Source organism: Odocoileus virginianus, chromosome 6 (genome assembly GCF_023699985.2).
Source record: "Odocoileus virginianus isolate 20LAN1187 ecotype Illinois chromosome 6, Ovbor_1.2, whole genome shotgun sequence".
Taxonomy (NCBI): domain Eukaryota; kingdom Metazoa; phylum Chordata; class Mammalia; order Artiodactyla; family Cervidae; genus Odocoileus; species Odocoileus virginianus.
This window is the reverse complement of record NC_069679.1, coordinates 58,538,839-58,558,562: the sequence shown is the minus strand read 5'-3', so window position 1 is coordinate 58,558,562 and position 19,724 is coordinate 58,538,839. Positions and strand designations below refer to the sequence as shown.

The 19,724-nt window shown below is 36.4% G+C and overlaps 1 protein-coding gene across 9 annotated transcripts in view; it reads right to left on the bottom strand.

Annotated features, from left to right (window-relative positions):
- The window catches only part of KIAA0586 (KIAA0586 ortholog), a 119,981-nt gene that overhangs the window by 14,145 nt on the left and 86,112 nt on the right, over positions 1 to 19,724 (bottom strand). For 8 of the 9 annotated variants that reach the window (XR_011488325.1, XM_070469412.1, XM_070469404.1 and 5 more), the window contains one exon: positions 14,922 to 15,030. Coding sequence is in view for 8 of the 9 variants with exons in the window: in XM_070469412.1 (XP_070325513.1) it covers positions 14,922 to 15,030 (109 nt within the window). In the remaining variant the exon portion in view is untranslated. Of the gene's footprint in view, positions 1 to 9,322; positions 14,062 to 14,921; positions 15,031 to 19,724 lie in introns of those variants that run through there. The other variant, XM_070469410.1, reaches the window with a different exon arrangement.

Genomic DNA, 19,724 nt, shown 5'->3' with positions numbered 1-19,724 from the left:
AAGTTTTTCTAAACACATGGAATTAACTCTAATAAAATGATTGACAAAGGTAGAGTGTCTGGGATTTATTAGTAAATGTATTTCTCAGATCTTGGATTAACCCATGAAGAAAAAGGAGTTGGTGTCATTTTTATTATTAGGTATACTGATATAAATTTCTTCGGACATTGCCCATTTTTACTTTTATGGGTATATATATACACATTTACATATATGTATGAAAAAAACAAGCAACTGCATTAACTATTTTTATCTGATAAACAGATCTTGAAATGATTTCCAAGAACAGGGCCAGATCAGGCAGAACTTTTTAGGATATGATGTGGAGTCTGGACTCCAGGCTAGTGCAAAAAGAAGTCTTTGGAGGGGTCTGAGCAAGGAGTCAAGTGATCTGATTAATATTTTAAACAGTGACTCTTGCTCTGGGTGGATAAAACAGGGGAGCAAAATGAATATAGGAAGATCAATTGAGAAATTCCTCAGGATAATATTAAAGTTGAGGAATATTATGATTTAAAAAATCAACTACAGAAAGTAGAAAACTCAGCTTGACACCAAGCTGCTGAAAAAAATTTTGGATAGCTTTATTAGAACAACAAAAACTCAGTTTTTAACAACTTCTGTGAACAGTGAGACAATCAAGAGTAGTGGCGTTATTTAACCTATCTGAAACCTCAGTTTTCTCATCTGTATAACACTAATAAAAACATTTTACATATTCACTAGTTTACTGTGAGAATGAAAACTACAACACATGAGAGTTCTTTGTCAGCTATAAAGTACCTCTCCTTTCTCTATCTTTAAATCTTGAAGATGTCCAAGATTTTAGTTTCATCACTGTAGGTTTGGTGGAAGAAACAAACCTATCCTATTTGGCAGTGACTGTGTTCTATCCTAGTGCAACTCTAGGCAGGATAGATTGACTAGAGTGTGATCAAACCAGTAAAGAGCTTGGAAACAATATAAGAAATAGTAAAAGGAACACGGGCCTTCCCAAGTAGCACTAGTAATGAAAAATCATCTGCCAATGCAGGAGATGCAAGAGATGTGGGTTCGATCCCTGAGTGGGAAGATCCCCTGGAGCAGGGAATGGCAACCCACTCCTGTATTCTTGCCTGGAAAGTTCCAATGACAAAGGAGCCTGGCGGACTACAGTCCATGGGGCCACCAAGAGCCACAGATGACTGAGAGACTGAACACAAGAGGAACACAGCATGTAGATTTTGGATTATAACTGTTATCAAATATTTGAAAGATTGTTCCATTGAAAGACTGGTTTCTGACACCCAATAGGACAGAACTAGAACCAATAAGTGAGAAGTTATAAGAGGCAAATGTTAACTCAGTAAGAATAATTAGTGCTTTCCATCAATAAAATGTACAACAAACAAGGGTGCTTCCCGATACTGTGAGATAACCATTTACTGGGTCTAATGTCTCATTTGCTGGCTCCCTCTCCTTTCTCTATCTTTAAATCTTGAAGATGTCCAAGATTTTAATTCAGGGATGCTCCCATCCCCTTTCTTACTTAATCCTTGGGTGATATCATCCGTATCCACAACTTTAAATGGCATCCATACTGTCAACTCTCAGTTTTTTATCTCCAGTTCCAACCTCTTCACTGAGTTCTAGTCACAAACTGCCTATCACTTGGAGTTTTATTAGGCTTCTCAAAATCTATGTGCCCTACACAGAATGGCTGATTTTCACCTCAATCTTCCTAACTTTAATAAGTAACACTATCATTCAACCAGTAATTTTCAGACCAGAAATTTAGGAGTAACTAATCTTTGACTCTGCTTTCAATTATACTCTACATCTAATTTGCCTTAGTAAGTAATTTTTGAAATAAACTTATTTCTCAGCTCTATTAGGTATATGCCATCAATACATAACCTTAACCTGACCACCATGACACCTCCACCAGGGTCCAAGCCACCATCACCTCTCATTTGGAATATTGGGACAGTCACACACTTCCAATTAGTCTATTTCCACCATTGTCTCCCTAAGGTCTGTTCTCCATCTAGAAGCTGGCGGAAACTTTTAACAATGTAAATTAAAGTCTGTCATTTCCTAGCTCAAACTCTCCATAGGATCCTCATCATTTGTTGTTGTTCAGTTGCCAAGTCGTGTCCAATTCTTGAAACCCCATGGAATGCACTATGCCAAGCCTCCCAGTCCCTCACCATCTCTTGGAGTTTGCCCAAGTTTGTGTCAATTGAATCAGTGATGCCATCCAACCATCTCATCCTCGTCGCCTTCTTCTCCTTCTGCCCTCAATCTTTCCCAGCATCAGGGTCTTTTTCAATGAGCCAGCTCTTTGCATCAAGTGGCCAAAGCATTGGATCTTCAGCATCAGCATCAGTCCTTCCAATGAAGATTCAGGGTTGATTTCCTTTAGGATTGATTGGTTTGATCTCCTCACTGTCCAAGGGACTCTCAAGAGTCTTCTCTAGCACCACAGTTCAAAAGCATCAATTCTTCGGCACTCTGCCTTCTTTATGGTCCTGCCACTTATCTTTATTCTCATCATACTCAGACTGAAATCCAAATTCCTTCTCAGAGTCTGCAGAGCTCGACATGATCTGCAGCCTACATCTCCTGTCTCAGTTCCTACCACAGCTCCCTTGCACACTCAGCTCCAGCCACAATGGCCTTGTTGTTCCTTGGGCAAGTTCATTCCCACCTTAACACCTTCATTTTTCCTTCATATTTCTACATGGAATATTCTTCCCCAAATGTTTGCAACATTTCTCCTTCCCTTCATTCTATGTGGAAATGCCATTCCTTCAAAAAGGGCTCGCCTAACCAAATGATCTAAAGAAGCAAAACCACTTACCCTGCTTCCTTCACTATCTATCACTCTGCTTTATGTCCTTCTTAATTGAAACTAATAGAAATACAAATTGACAGACATTATTTTTATTTTTTTATTTTTTTTTTTTTTTTTTAAATTTTTATTAGTTGGAGGCTAATTACTTTACATCATTACAGTAGTTTTTGTTATACATTGATTTGAATTAGCAGACATTATTTTTAAAATAAAGAATACCTTTCAAAAATGTTTTGCTTTTTATTTGGAAAGAATTTCGATCTTGGGGAAAAGTTACAAGAATAATATAAAGAATACCTATATCTCACTTGCCCAGATCCATAGTGGTTAACTTTCCCCTGTGTTTAGGTTGATATGGTGCTTCCCCATGACCATATGCAGGTTAGGTCTCAGCTATCCCAACTGGACGCACACAGTATTCAACTGCCCCTCTGTGGTTGCACTAATTTTGATCATCCCATCAGGGTACTATCCTACGTTTTCCTTTCTGTGAGGAGACACTTTAAGACCATGCAAATATCCTGCCCCTCATTAAAATTTCCTGTACATTTAGCATTCATTGATGACCTCTGCCCCATCTAATCTTTACTAGGATGCTTGCAAAATGTTGACTTTCCAGCAGTACTAGTCACTCCGCACTTGCCTGCTGACGCCTAGGATTCTTTTAAAAACCCTTTATGTTTTTCACAGCACTTAACATCATCTGAGATTCCTGTAAATTAATTTACTTTTTTCTATTATGTATACAAGGATGTAAGCTCTGTGAAAGCAAGGATTTCACCTGTTACATTTACCACACTCTCTCCAAGGTTTGGAACAATACCTGGCCCATAGCAACTACTCAAGAATGAATAGAAAAAGAAAGAAAACTGTTAACAAGGGCCCTGCACTAGATGGGAGAATAGGACTATCTCATACATTTGATCCAATAAACACTTCCTGGAAACCTACCATTTATGGTGCTGTGCTAGAGAGCAGGTGGTGCAGAGATGAATGAAACGATGCCACTGTCTCTAAGAAATTTACTTTCTGGAGAAAGAGAGGCTCTAAGGAAATAATCCTTAGGTATGATGCAAGGGCTAAAAGTGAAATATATACCAAATAGCATAGGCCCTTCAGGGACACAGAGTAGACCAAGAGTGTTTGTTTCTAGGATGGAAAGGTGGTGAAAGAGGGCAGGGGAGTGAACAGTTCCAAGTGAAGACACTGAGAAAGGCATGTGAAGGGTAGGATGAGGGTTGAGAAGAAATAGAATTAAGAAGTATTTGTGGTTACAGCTGACCTGAAGAATCACTGAGCCCACCTTCATTCTGTACATAAGAATGACTGATCCTTCTTATTCCACAAGCATTCCCTTGCCCCCTGCTCCTTCCCCTCCTACCCTTTCCTTTCCCCTCTACTCTCTCAAAGTGAGACCTTTCCCCTTCTTCCTATTCCCTCCCTTTCTTTCTCTGCACTTAGCCTCTCCATCTCTCAGGATTTGATCTTCCTCCCTCTCCCTTTGTCAAGAATAGAAATGAGATGGGAATCAAAGTTGCAGGTGGAAGAGGTACCTTCAAGGAGGTAAAAAGCACTATTCTCCAAAAAGAAAAAAAAAAGAAAAGATTAACATAGAGTCGTAAGAAGTTGGAGCTAGAGTAGCTATAAATGAAAGAGAAAAATTTTGGAAATACATTTGAAAGAGTAGAATTTAGAAAAGCAAAAGCATATATTAAAAGAAAACTGAGGGGATAACATTGGGATTAAGGGTTTGGGGAGAAGGGCTAGAATAGATGTTATTTTGGAGCCAAAATCCATACGAAATTAATAAAAGTATTACTGGGGAAGAGCCAAACTTCCATTCAAGCCCCACAGCACAGTTTGCTAACAGGTTATAATTTTACAAACTGCATCAACACCATTAGAATTTCATGACCAAGAACAAAAATCAGAGAATGGGGATTAACACAGATCAAAGAGACACAGAGGTCTTGGATGGTTATAAGACAGTATTTACATGCGTTAACCATATAGATCAGGCAGAACACAGGGCCTGAGGAATAGCCAGTCAAGAGAAACAGGACTGAGTAAACGGAGGTTGCAGTACAGGTGGGAGAAAGAATATATGACTGATACACTAACTGCCCCAAACATCTGCCTCCTGCCCCCTTACCCAACCCGGCCAGGTCAGTTAGGGGAAGAAAGACAAAAGTATTACGTTCTGTAATGAGTAAGACAACTATCCCTAAACTCCAAGGACCACTTACTATTCCCCAGCAATTTCTCCCACAAACTGAAGTTTCTACGGAGAAAAGAAAAGCTAGAGAAGATGAAAGGCAATAAAAAACCATCTCAGAAAACTTAGTTCCAGCTGATGAGTGCTCAATTGCTCCCGAACAACATCACGGACGTCCAAAAGTCATCCCTTCTATTCCTTAATGGAGTTGACTTTATGTCGGAAAGGGAAATGAGAGAGGCAGTAAGTTGAACTCCCCCTCGACCAGCAATGAGAACTCTGTTTAAAGATAATTCCCTTAAAGTTTCTTCTTTATAAACACTGCTAAAAATCAGTAAGACTTGCCTAGAAAACTTCATGGTCCTAAGCACCTAAATTTTAATCTGTCACTCCCATCTCCAAACAGTATCTATGATCTCATTTGTGCTTCTAAATCACTACAGGTTTGCTTTGGTAGAACACATCTTTGAAATCTGTCATAGGCCTGCATTACATATTTACGTATGAATTACATGGTTAAAAATACGGCCTTTACTTCACCAATGTTGTTTTTTTATAGCAAAGAACAATCTGGGAGAGTTTTTCCACTGAAAAAAATTTTTTTTTCATGATTCTGTAATAAAGATAGTAGTATTAAGCATACCTGGTTGATGATAGATCTTTCTTTAGAATAGGCATAGTGGAAAGGCTGAGCCCAAAGGCAAAAACTGAGGGCATGTTACATAAATAAAACCTTATTCTATATAACATCAATAGTAATAGTGTTAGTACTGGTAAAAAGCAAAGGTACTATGGATAAGAAACATTATTTATTAATTTAATAACACAAAATATGTAAGTACAATAAAAAGGAGAAAAACGTTTCTCAAGAATATATGAGGAAGGTTTCAGGATGGACAATGAAATTATAGTGCCTTTTGCCATTTGAGTTACAGGGTTTTTTGCCATGAAATTTAACCATTTTAATACTTTTATGTGTGCCCAACATGGCCCCTAATTTTAACACTTACTTTTAATAGGGATGCCACAGCTCATAAATGATTACTAAGCTCTTGCATTATCAGTTTCTCTCAGATTTAAAAATGAGAGAATTGCTGACAATGCAATTCACTACAACACTCATTTGTCAATAGATAAGATTATCAACTGGAAATCACCCTGGTTAATAAGCTTCACTATATTTAGTTGTCCAATATGCAGATCAATAAAAAAATTTTGTAAAACAATCCTAGGTTTAGTAAATAGAAGTTATCTTAAATACAATTCACTGAAGAATAAAAAAAAACTGCTCTAAGTTAATTTATCTCCTTAACATTATATAGAACTTGTACCATCTCTAGCATTTTCTCACCAACGTCCTTAAAGCTCAGGACCAGTGCAGATTCAATACCTATCTGTTAAAGAAGAGCTGATTACAACATGCATATTCAAAAAGAAGAGGAGTCCTGGAGACAGTCATGTCAACAATAACTAATATTTTCATAGCTTTTAATATGTGCAAGTCCTGTTCTACGTGCGCTACTGTCTTCAACCAAGCTATCACTGAAGCTTCCGGACAGATACTCCATTACAGATGAGAAGAGCACAGAAAGGTTAAGTATCTTGCCCAAAGTCACCAGCGAGGGAACAGCCAGCAGGGTTGGAATTTGAACTCAGGAAGTCTGAGTCCAGAGTATAAGCTCTGTGCTGTAGTGCTTCTAACTCTACAGCAGAACAGACATCAGCATGAACATCCAGAGTCATCAGGCAACGTTTCACAAAGGGCGGTCCTCTGTTCTCATCAGCACGACCCGGGGTGCTAGTTTAGCATTCAGATTGCCAGGCCTAGACTCAGTCTCAGGGTTAAGCTGGGAATCTACAGTTTTAAATTAGAAATGCAGGAGACTGAGTCAAAATTTGAAAGACACTATATTAAAGACTAAAACTATCAAGTGACAGTACATCCTGTAAGTATAAAAATATTACTTCTCTGTTCTAATTAATTCTGAATTGAAATAATCCAGTTTCTCTTTTATTTAGGGTACAGCTGGCTCAGTAGAGGGCTTCCTTTGTGGCTCAATTGGTAAAGAATCCGCCTGCAATACGGGAGACCTGGGTTCGATCCCCGGATTGGGAAGATCCCCTGGAGAAGGGAAAGGCTACCCACTCCAGTATTTTGGCCTGGAGAATCCCATGGACTGTATAGTCCATGGGGTTGCAAAGAGTCAGGCACAACTGAGCAACTTTCACTATCACTGGCTTAGTAGAATATTAGACTATTTCCAACCATTGATTGAAATAGTCTAATTTGTATTGTATTTATATAAAACTAAAATCACAAAAAATTTGAATGATTATTCTGTTGATTGGAAGAAAATCATCTGTAATACACTAACCTGTCAATGGAGTTAGTGTTACTTGGAAGAGGGTAATGTAGTATAATAGAAATACTACTATATCTGGAGTAAGAAGACCAGATGCTATCACTAATCAGAATTATAAACTTTGGTTCTTGGTAGCAGAGGGATCATTCCCAGTTCAACAGAACCAAAGGTCATTCATCTGACTGCATTCGATTTTCCTACTCCTAGTTCAGCATTTCACTGATATTAAAATACAAGGATATTATCAAATCTACATTTACCTCTGTGGTTATTTTGGAAGGTTAAATTTTATTTAATGGCTGCTAAATAAAAAGGCTACTAACTTTAATGAATAATTTAAATTATGTTTTATATCAATTTGATTTCTATAAACAACAGCATAAAAACTTTAAAGTCAGGTTTTAAAAAATCTGGCTAAGAACAATGAAAGAATTGTACAGGTTTCTGGAATACTGGCAAGTCTTCAAAACAACCCTAGCACATGTTTTTGGTGAGACAGGTTTACTATCAAAGACTTGAGAAAAATCTATGTGCTTCATACACAACGTATCATTAATTCTATAACAATAAGAAAAGTAAATAATTTCCATAATTAAAATACTCTGACATAGAAAGTGAAATTATTTTAGCAATAAGTGAAAATGTTATGCAAATCCTTGAATAATTTTCAGTGTCTTTTGCAATAGATTTTCTCCATCAATCTTCTTAGCCTTAGTTATGCACATTTCTCTCTCAGATTACACACATACACACACACATATATGACATATATACATGCATATATTTCTATTTTTAAATAAAAGATGTAAATTCTGTCTGGTAGGAACAGTGGAAATAATCATCTATGCTAAAAATCCACTAACATGCCAGAAGAGTGTCTTTTCTCATATGGCTTATGTCCCCACCTCCATCCAAACATTCTCACATAAAATGTAAGAAATGTATATACATAAAGACAATCAGCAAGTTGACCTAACACACTTGCTGCCATGTTTATTTTTTCAGCACTGTAAGAAAAAAGTGACAATTTGACAGTGTGATTACATAAAGATGTTTGTCTTTTTATATTTAATAGCATTCCAACAAATTATTTCTGAGATGCAGTGTTTTAAAGAAATTCTTTTCCTCAAACAACTACTTTTTCTTTTTCTTATCCTTTGAAGAGAAGATGCTTTGTCTTATTTCTCTAACTCCAAAGCACCTTCCCAGTCCTTTCCACAAAAAGGATGCTAAAAATAATGACCTAAGAATGAATATACAATGGAACATTTATTGAGCTATAAAGAGGAATGAAGAAATGACATTCTCTACAACATGAATGAACCCTGAAAACATGTTAAAGAGGACAGACACAAAACCCACATACTATATGATTCCATTTATATAAAATGTGAATAGGTAAATCCATAGAGATAGAAAGTAAACTAGTAGTTGCCAGGAACTGGGAGGGAGGAGAGAGTACAGAACGAATACTACTGGGTATGTGATTTCTTTTGGTGCAAAGAACATTTTCTGGAATTTCTATAACTTTTGAAAATGACTGAACTGTACATTATGAAAGGTAAAATTTTACAGTTATCTCCATTTAAAAAATAAAGAATGAGTGAAGGAATGCTCACAGTACTTCTATTTCATTTAGAGTTCAAAAATACTGCCCACTGACTAACATGTAACCCAATTTAACTTTCTCTACTTTGGGCATATTCTTGGTTGCCTGTTCCCCTTGCTTAACTAATACATCCTCAAAGAATGAAAATTTTTAGCACATAACAGAAATCACAAAATCTTTTAGAAAAGTAAAAATGACTTAAGGTTACTGTACTATGGCTGTTTGCACCATGTCTACATTCAAAAGTATCAACTGAAAATTGATTATAAGGAACTATTCTCATTTTCTTCTTTTTCCTCTTTCTTTTCTTTCCTTCTCTTCTTCCATCTTTTTACTAAATAACAGAATTAAATGTTGTTTGGGGTCAAAAGCAAAATGGACTGAATCATCAAATTCAATTCAATGAACACATTGATCTCTGACTGTATTTAAGTACAGTGCTATGCTGGGAAACAAGGTCTATTAAATAAATAGAAAAGCCTATCTTAACAAACAAACTACAAAACTATCCTATATATCACGTTCTCTGAAACTTTAATCAGTCTAGAGAATACAGAGTTGGTAAAGGCAGTTCTTGCCATAAACTATTAAGTCATACAATAAATATTTATTAAGTGTTTACTCAATAAAATAGTATAAAACAAGGAAAAGAATATCAATTTTGCCCTCAAGTAGATATGGGCTTGAATTCTAGACCTTCACTTTCTAAACTGTGTGCTTTGAGAAAGTTAGTTAACCTTCATGAACCTTATCAATTCTCATATAAATGGGAATAATTACTAACTGTGTGGCGAGGCATTATGAGGAATAAATAAGACAACATAAAGTGCCTAATAAAGCTTCAGTAAATGGAAACTATTGCTAAGACTATGTTCAGGGCTTCCCGAGTGCTTCAGTGGTGAAGACGCCTCCTGCCAATACAGGAGACATGGGTTTGATCCCTGATGCGGGAAAACCCCACATGCCGCCGAGCAGCCAAGCACGGGCACCGCATTACTGAGCCTGCGCTCCAGAGCGGGAGCTGCAACCACTGAAGCCCGCGTGCCCTCGAGAGAAGCCACCACATGGAAAGCCCACGCGCTGTACCTAGAGTAGCCCCGCTCGCCTCAACTACAGAGAAACCTGGCAAGCGACGAAGAGCCAGCACAGTCAACGATAACTACATAAAATTAAAAAAAAAAAGATTACGTTCAGGGCGCCCAAGATCTGGAGTGTGGAGTTAAGGATAAATAAGACATTTTTGGATGGCATCACCAACTCACTGGACATGAGTTTGAGAAAGCTTCGGGAGATGGTGAAGGGCAGGGAAGCCTGGCGTGCTGCAGTCCACGGGGTCTCAAAGAATCAGACACGACTGAGTGACTGAACTGAACCGAACTGAAGGCGTTTTCAACTGCAGGTTCAGAAAGAACTCCAGAAAATGCAGCTGAATGCTGAAGAAAAAAGCGTCAGTTCAATTTGGCAGTATTCTGTAGAGGAACTTTTTGTCTATGGTGATGAGGGATACTGGTTTATAATCTTCTTTTCCAGTAAAGTCTTTGCCTGGTTTTGGTATCAGGGTTATGCTGGAACGAGTTCTCCCATTTTGCTGGCAGTGGGAGTTACTCTTCAAAGACTGTATCAAGTGAATGAGAATCTCTCCACTCTCCTGTCCTAGCTCCCACTCTTTCTTTTTCCAGAAGTCTGTGGAGAAGATTCCAAGTAGGAGTGAACTACTTTACGGCTCATGCGTTGCCTTTAGTAATTCATTAAAGAAAAGTCAAACACGTCTTTATCTGCTTGTCTGGTGCTATATGTTGTGGCACAGTTCCTGTGTCCCGTCTCTGGAGAAGTCTGCCTTTCTGTGGACTTTAAGCTACTTGCTCTACATTATAAAATATCTGATTGGTTCAAGAAATACTATGATTTTATAGTTCATCTGACATTTTATTATAGTTAGAAGTGACACTCTCCACCTTCCTCCTCCTCGGGGGAGACAGAAACCCCACATTCAGCAACATTTTAAAGTGAATTTCTGTTTTATTAATCAGTAATAGCACAGATTTATAAAAAACACATTTACTCAGATTATGCTTGTTAAACATTTGGTTACATAGATTTGGGGCAGACTTGTTAGTCTGTGCCCCTTCTTCCAGGAACCCTATCAGATCTACACACATGGTTTTTAAATTACTGTCATACCTTATGAGAAAAAAAAAATCAATTAAACTTTTAACTATGATTTTAAAATTACTAAAATCAATTGTAATTCTGAGATCTATTGTAACTTAACTATATTTCAAATACAAAGGCAAAAATTTTCATTTGCACATGTGGTTAGAAATAGCTTCCAAATATATATAAGCTTTGAATTTCCTAATTCTCACATATCTGAAGTTACAATCACTGTAGTGAGGTATAAAAGGTGCTAACATGTAAAGGAATTAAATTCAAGACATTTGTTGGTGTTGCTCAGTTGCTAAGTCACATCTGATTCTTTGCGACCCCATGGGCTATAGCATGCCAAGGTTCTCTGTCCTTCACTATCTCCTGGAGTTTGCTCAAACTCATATCCATTGAGCCGACTCTTTGCGACCCCATGGCCTGTAGTTTGCCAGGCTCCTCTGCCCGTGGAATTCTCCAGGCAAGAATACTGGAGTGGGTTGCCATTCCCAAAGGATCTTCCCAAGACAGGGGTGGAATCCAAGTCTCCTGCACTGCTGGCAGATTCTTTACCACGAGGGAAACCCAATTCAATACATAACGTAAAAAAAAGAAATCTATCTGTGATTTCCCACAAAAAAGTAACCAGATTTTGATAAATTATTGTAATTACATTAATTACTTTTAGCACTTTGATACATATTTTTGGAGCAACATATATCATTTATAAATAAAAAAACTGAAGAAGGCTGTAATTTTAAACACCTTTGACAACTATTTAACCACAAAACATATACTCTAATTTTTTCCCATTGACTCTAGTAAAGCATGTTTTACTTTCTAATTTATTATTTACTATGAAGTTCTTAAAATTTTAAGAGAAAAACTAAAGAAAAATATTTTTTAAAGTGGACTATTTTAATACATCACAATAGAATTTAATTGTTCCTGGGTTCATAACAAATACATGAATTTAAATACAAATACTTCATTTGTACTGAGAAAAGCTAAGTTGCACAGTGAAAGGGGGAAAAAAATGAGTTGTTAAATTAAATTATTAAAAAGTTGCTTTCATTATAAAACTGTTAGATAATTAATCAGGGCTTAAAATCAGATAAGTGATATCATGTGATCAAAAATATATTCAATGAATTCAATGCCAAAAGTTTTAGACTCCAAAGATATCATCTTTCAGAACTCAATTCAATTTTTCTCTTTTGTGTTAAAATCTGAAAGTAATAATCCAGGGGAGAGGAGAAAGCTTATCTTTACAGATTTCCCAGAAGCTTAATGCTAGAATCTGTTCTACCATTATCTTCAGTCAATTTTTAATGGATGATCACTGAAAAATGACCATTATTGCTAGTAAATGGCTTGATTTCTTTTTCTTTTTTTTGGCTTGGTTTCTTGATACACACACACACACACGCACGCACACACACACACACACACAAAACTACTATACATTTCGAAGTGAAATACATGATACTTCTTTCTGAAACAGCCATAATTTTGGGTTCAAGTATTCCTAGAAGAATTTATCTTCCAGAAAAGATGTGGTTTTGATTCCCTTGTGATAAGGTGAATTTCCTTCATTATCTTCAAGACCCTTTGTGTATGAAAGATAGGATTGAATTCCTTCAAGGTCAGTCAAAGTCCTGAAAGCCCTAGAGGATTATTTTGGCACTCTGACTTTCCTAGTCTCTGAAACATTTGGCAACGTAACAGTTTTATCAGAGGAAAAAAACCCACAAGATTTATGGGGAAAAAAGTTGCAACTGACTATTGCCAAAGAAATCATATTCATTCAAAAAATATTTAGTAGGAAGATCTATATCAATTAGAGAGTGAAACACTCGGCTCCTATTTGAAATGTTCTATCTATAGCCCACTGGGTATTTATTTGTCTTGGTTAAAGCTGACATAGGCCTGCTCCCCTAACTTCTGTATTATACTGTAACTGTGCTTAGTCACTCAGTTGCATCTGACTCTTTGTGGCCCATGGACTGTATCCCACCACGCTCCTCTGTCCATGGGGGTTCTCCAGGCAAGAACACTGGAGTGGGTTGCCATGCCCTCCTCCAGGGGGATCTTCCTAACACAGGAATGGAACCCAGCTTTCCTGCATTGCAGGTGGATTCCTTACCGTCTGAGCTACCAGGGACGCCCACGAATACTGGAGTGGGTAGCCTACCTCTTCTCCAGGGAATCTTCCCGACCCAGGAATCAAACTGGGTCTCCTGCATTGCAGGCGGATTCTTTGTATTAGATGTAAAATTAAATGAAAATAATTTTTACACATATTAAATCCAATGATTCTAAATTCTTTCTAAATAAAACTGCATCACTAGCTAACACACTGGCTTCTTTTATTTTTATTTTATTATTTTGATTGACATTAAATGTTAATTGGACATTATTTAATAACACTGTTGTTAAGTCAACAAAAATTTAAATATTGCCATCTTGTGGCCATTCATATACATGAAACTGAAAACAATGTCACTTTCCTAAAGAGATTTACCTTTAAAATATTCCCAAATATATTTTCCTTATCAGCTGAGAAAAATGATCATTTTATTACATACAACCTTCTCCAAGGAGATAAAATTCATTTATACATTTAAGAAATTATGTATTTTTTTAGAAAACTAAATTAATATACAGTCATTGGCCATGAGTGGTAACAGAATTCAGTAGGACATCAAGGCAGTCCTGATACTATTTTAGACATATTCCTTTGCTCATATCTACATAGTCATGATTTAATACAATGAGGAAAGTTTTACAGGCAATTTTCCATAGGGTTCTAAAATATAATATCAACATAATAACTAACATTACTGTACCATTGTTAAGTTTTAAAAAGTGGTCAGGAGGGCAAAGTTCTGAAAAGCTGGAGCAAGAAAGGAAGAGAAAACAAACAGAAAAGTAAAAACATAAATAACATAATCTTAAGCTCTTTTCTCATTTAGGTCTTCCCCAAAATGCCAAATGCTGTTACCTTTGCAATTAGACTGGCATCCAATACATGAGCTAAAAAAAACACAAACACAAAAGCAAAAAAAAATTCTACTGCTCAAAATACTCCTAACACTTTTGCAGATAGAAGAATTTTTAAACAAAAGACATCTTAATTTCTACTGCCAAATTTCAGAATTTAAGTTATATAAAATTTAAATGACTAAGAAGCAAGAAGGCAAACAAAGCAACCGTGCAGAAACATAAAGATGACATCAAAATGCTGTGATACTGGGTATAGAATCATTCAGCCACATCATTTTGTTAATCAAACAATAAAGAAAAGTTCATTCATATGATAGCATTTAACATGACAGTCCTTTGTTTTATAAGTTGTACCTGTTAATCAAATCACCACACAATATAAACAGCCTTTACAAAGTTCCTAAATATCCATAACTGCTGCCTTTATCATAATTTAAAACAGACAACTATGATACAGACTTGTACATAGAAAAACAGATACTGTCATTCAATTGTACGAGAAACAAAAAATAAGATTAAAAGAAAAATACTACCTAAGAGTTTTTAAAATCTATTAGAAATAGTATTTACTGATCAAAAGAACTAACAAATATCTATTCAAATACAGGATGAGAGTCTTAATCCCAATGGACTAAATGTGAAAAAACAATAACAAAACCCTAGAGATAATAAGACATATAAAGAATTCTCATTATGTATTTGTTCAGTATAACAAGTATAAAACTACTATTACAAGAAAACTAATCTTACCTTGCTGCTGTGAAAATGAAATATCAGATTTATTTCTTACACGTATTAAACGACTTTGAACTGGCTTGTGTTCAACTTGCTTAACATCTTGGTCTTGCTTTTGTTGGTACTAAAGAATTAAAGACATGAAGTCATAATATCATTTTTTAAGTTACTTTTAAAAGATCTGAGCAATTATTTACATGTTTATTATATAAAATTTGAATATTATGCATGCTTTCTAAGTACCAGATGGGAAATGGAGTACATATTACGAAAAGAAAAGATATTACAAGTAAAATCTTTCAAAAGATCTGGATAATATACAGATTTCAAATATGCAAATGGTTTCTATTTCTGACTAGAGAATTCAGAGCTACTTATAAATCAACTATTCTAGATACATACATGATGGATTTAGACAGGATAAAAACTTAATTTGGCTGTAAGTACTTCCATATAACTATTTTTGCATAAAATGAAAATCTACATAATGTACTGCAATTTTCAAAAAGCTTTTATATATAATAACATCATTTAATTCTCACAAGTGTTCAGGAGGTATTATTATTCTTTGTCACTCAAGAAATGTATATTCTACCATAAGCCCCATCATCTCTTTTCCTTACTACAATCTAACCAAATTTAAAATTTTCAGTAGTAAAATTCCTTCACAATCACACATTACAAATTGTGACGAATTTAGCCATTTTCTTTCTTTCTTTCCTGTTTTATGAGTCTAGTTATGAATGAGTCTCTAAGAACAGCTACCAGATACAATTTGACAGAAACTTAAAATGTCTCTGCAAACATCTTACCTTCGACAAAGGAGGCAAGGATATACAATGGAAAAAAGACAATTTCTTTAACAAGTGGTGCTGGGAAAACTGGTCAACCATTTGTAAAAGAATGAAACTAGAACACTTTCTAACACCATACACAAAAATAAACTCAAAATGGATTAAAGATCTAAATGTAAGAACAGAAACTACAAAACTCCTAGAGGAGAACATTGGCAAAACACTCTTCGACATGAATCACAGCAGGATCCTCTATGACCCACCTCCCAGAATATTGGAAATAAAAGCAAAAATAAACAAATGGGACCTAATGAAACTTAAAAGCTTTTGCACAACAAAGGAAACTATAAGCAAGGTGAAAAGACAGCCCTCAGATTGGGAGAAAATAATAGCAAACGAAGCAACAGGCAAAGGATTAATCTCAAAAATATACAAGCAACTCCTGCAGCTCAATTCCAGAAAAATAAATGACCCAATCAAAAAATGGGCCAAAGAACTCAACAGACATTTCTCCAAGGAAGACATACAGATGGCTACTAAACACATGAAAAGATGCTCAACATCACTCATTATCAGAGAAATGCAAATCAAAACCACAATGAGGTACCATTATACGCCAGTCAGGATGGCTGCTATCCAAAAGTCTACAAGCAATAAATGCTGGAGAGGGTGTGGAGAAAAGGGAACCCTCTTACACTGTTGGTGGGAATGCAAACTAGTACAGCCACTATGGAGAGCAGTGTGGAGATTTCTTAAAAAACTGAAAATAGAACTGCCATATGACCCAGCAATCCCACTTCTGGGCATACACACCGAGGAAACCAGATCTGAAAGAGACACGTGCACCCCAATGTTCATCGCAGCACTGTATAATAGCCAGGGCATGGAAGCAACCTAGATGCCCATCAGCAGACGAATGGATAAGGAAGCTGTGGTACATATACACCATGGAATATTACTCAGCCATTAAAAAGAATTCATTTGAATCAGTTCTAATGAGATGGATGAAACTGGAGCCCATTATACAGAGCGAAGTAAGCCAGAAAGATAAAGACCATTACAGTATACTAACACATATATATGGAATTTAGAAAGATGGTAACGATAACCCTATATGCAAAACAGAAAAAGAGACACAGATGTACAGAACAGACTTTTGGACTCTGTGGGAGAAGGCGAGGGTGGGATGTTTCGAGAGAACAGCATCGAAACATGTATATTATCTACAGTGAAACAGATCACCAGCCCAGGTTGGATGCATGAGACAAGTGCTCGGGGCTGGTGTACTGGGAAGACCCAGAGGGATGGGATGGAGAGGGAGGTGGGAGGGGGGATCGGGATGGGGAATACATGTAACTCCACGGCTGATTTGTGTTGGTGTGTGAAAAAACCCACTACAATACTGTAAAGTGGTTAGCCTCCAACTAATAAAAATAAATGAAAAAAAAAAGTCTCTGAACTCTTATCAAAATACAAGCATAGAAGAATCTGAAACCTATCCACATGGACTCAAATGTAACCATTCTAGTTCTGGCAGATACCTGTTTATCTACAGGTAAGAATGAGCAGTTTCAGGCTGCAATAGTCACAACTAGCCTTACCACTGGTCTTCTAAGTTTACAGAGTCTTTGTTATGTAGGTTTCTGCCCTGAAGGAAGTGTTATTTTGATGTGTATTTCTAAGATGAGTACTACAACTATCTTGGGCCACTTTAACTGGAACTTTCCTATGAACCTTCCTACAGACTGCCTCCCTTAACCAGACTCTTGTGGGGCTTCCCAGGTGACTCAGTGGTAAACAACCTGCCTACCAATGCAGGAGACTCAGGAGATGCAGGTTTGATTCCTGGGCCAGGAAGATCCCCTGGAGAAAGGAAGGGCAACCCATTCCAGTATTCTTGCCTGGAAAATCCCATGGACAGAGGAGCCTGGCAGGCTACAGTCCAGGGAGTCACAAAGAGGTGAGCATGTAAGCATGCAGATTATGGAGCTAAATTGCTTGTATTCGACTCTGGGTAAGGTATTACCTAGCCTTGACTTTGGGTAAATTACTTAATGCTCCAATACCTCAATTTCCTCATTCATAAAATGGGGATGATAATAATAATTACCTCAGTAGGTGGTTGTAAGGATTAAATGAGCTAAATATGAAACAAACATAGAACAGCATCTAGTTGAGTATAAGCACTATAAATAAGTTTATGCTATTATTATCACCAGTCTATTTTTCCTTTAATAAAGGAAATCTAAGAAATGAAGTTTTTTGAAGCCATTCTAATGGTTAACACTTGGCAGTTTTATTTTAAAACAGGCCAATAAATAAAGGAGAGCAATCTTTTTTTTATTTTTTAAATATCTTTGAAGTGAAGAAGTGAAGTGAAGTTGCTCAGTCGTGTCTGACTCTCTGCAGCCCCACGGACTGTAGCCTATCACGCTCCTCCGACCATGGGATTTTCCAGGTAAGAGTACTGGAGTGGGCTGCCATTTCCTACTCCAGAGGATCTTCCCGACCCAGGGAACAAACCCAGGTCTCCCGCATTGTAGGCAGACGCTTTACCATCTGAGCCACCAGGGAAGCCTAAATATCTTTATTGAGGTACAACTGAAAAACAATAAACAGCATATATTTCAAGTGTATCATTAGATAAATTTTAACATATATATACACCCATGAAGCGATCATCACAATCAAGATAATTTGATGAATAAATCCACCAATCTCAAAAGTTTACTCATAACCTTCTGTATTCCCTCCTATAACTACAGATTAGCTTGCATCATCTAGAATTTCATATAAGTGGAATCATAAAGTATGCACTCTTATTTGGGTGTGGGTTTCGGCTTTTCTTCCCTCAATATAACTCTTGTGAAAATCATCTACATTACTGTATGTATCAGTAGTCCATGGCTTCTTCTTGCTAAATAGTATTCCATCTTATAGATATGCCAAAACATGTATATTTAGCAACTTATGGACATTTGTGTGTGTCCGGTTTTTGCTGTTGCTTAGTCACTAAGTCGTGTCTGACTTTTTTGTGACACCATGGATGGTAGCTGTCAGGCTCCTCTGTCCATGAATTTCCTAGGCAAGAACACTGGAGTGGGCTGCCATTTCCTTCTTGGAGGGATCTTTCTGACCCAGGGATGGAAAATTGCTAACAACATTCATGTGTGAGTCTTTGTGTAGACATGTTTTAGTTTCCCTTGGGTAAATAAATACTTAGGAGTGAAATGTCTGGGTCATATGGTAGGTGTACCTTTTACTTTTTTAAGAAATTGCCAAACTGTTTTCCAAAGCGGTTGAATCATATTACATTCCCACAGCAGCATGTGAGTTTAAGTGCTTTACACTTGCCAAAACTTGGCTTGTCAGCCTTTCTAATTTCAGATGTTCTAATGTGCAGTAGCATTTCATTGTGATTTTAATTGGCATTTTCCTAATAATTACTTGATGTTGAAAATCTTTTTGTGTGCTCATTTCTTTGGGTAAGGTATCTATCTGAAGATTTCATCCATTTTTTAAATTGGATTGTTTTCTTAATATTGAATTCTGAGCTCCCTATATATACTAGACATAAGCCTTTTATCAGATAAGTGATTTGCAAATATCTTCTCCCAATCTGTAGCTTGTCTTTTCATTCTTTTAACAGTGTGTCTCAAAGTGAAGTTCTTATTTTTGATAAGACCAGTTTATTAATTTTGTTCTTTCATGGACACAGTTTTTGGTGCCATTTTTGCCTAGCCCAAGGTCACAAACAACTTTTATTTTATTACAGAAGTAACTAACAGATATTTATTCATTATTAGTTTTTTCCTGATCTTTATTTGGTCATAGGTCATTAATATTAAACACTACATAATAGTGGATTCCATAAACAATCTTTATCTTCCACATTTTTGGCTTTCATCTGCAACACCCTGCAATGCTGTATAATACCATACCATGACTATTTATTGAATAAATTAATCTAAAATGAGAAACATTGTAATAGCATTATTATTAAATACTATTGCATTTAATTTAA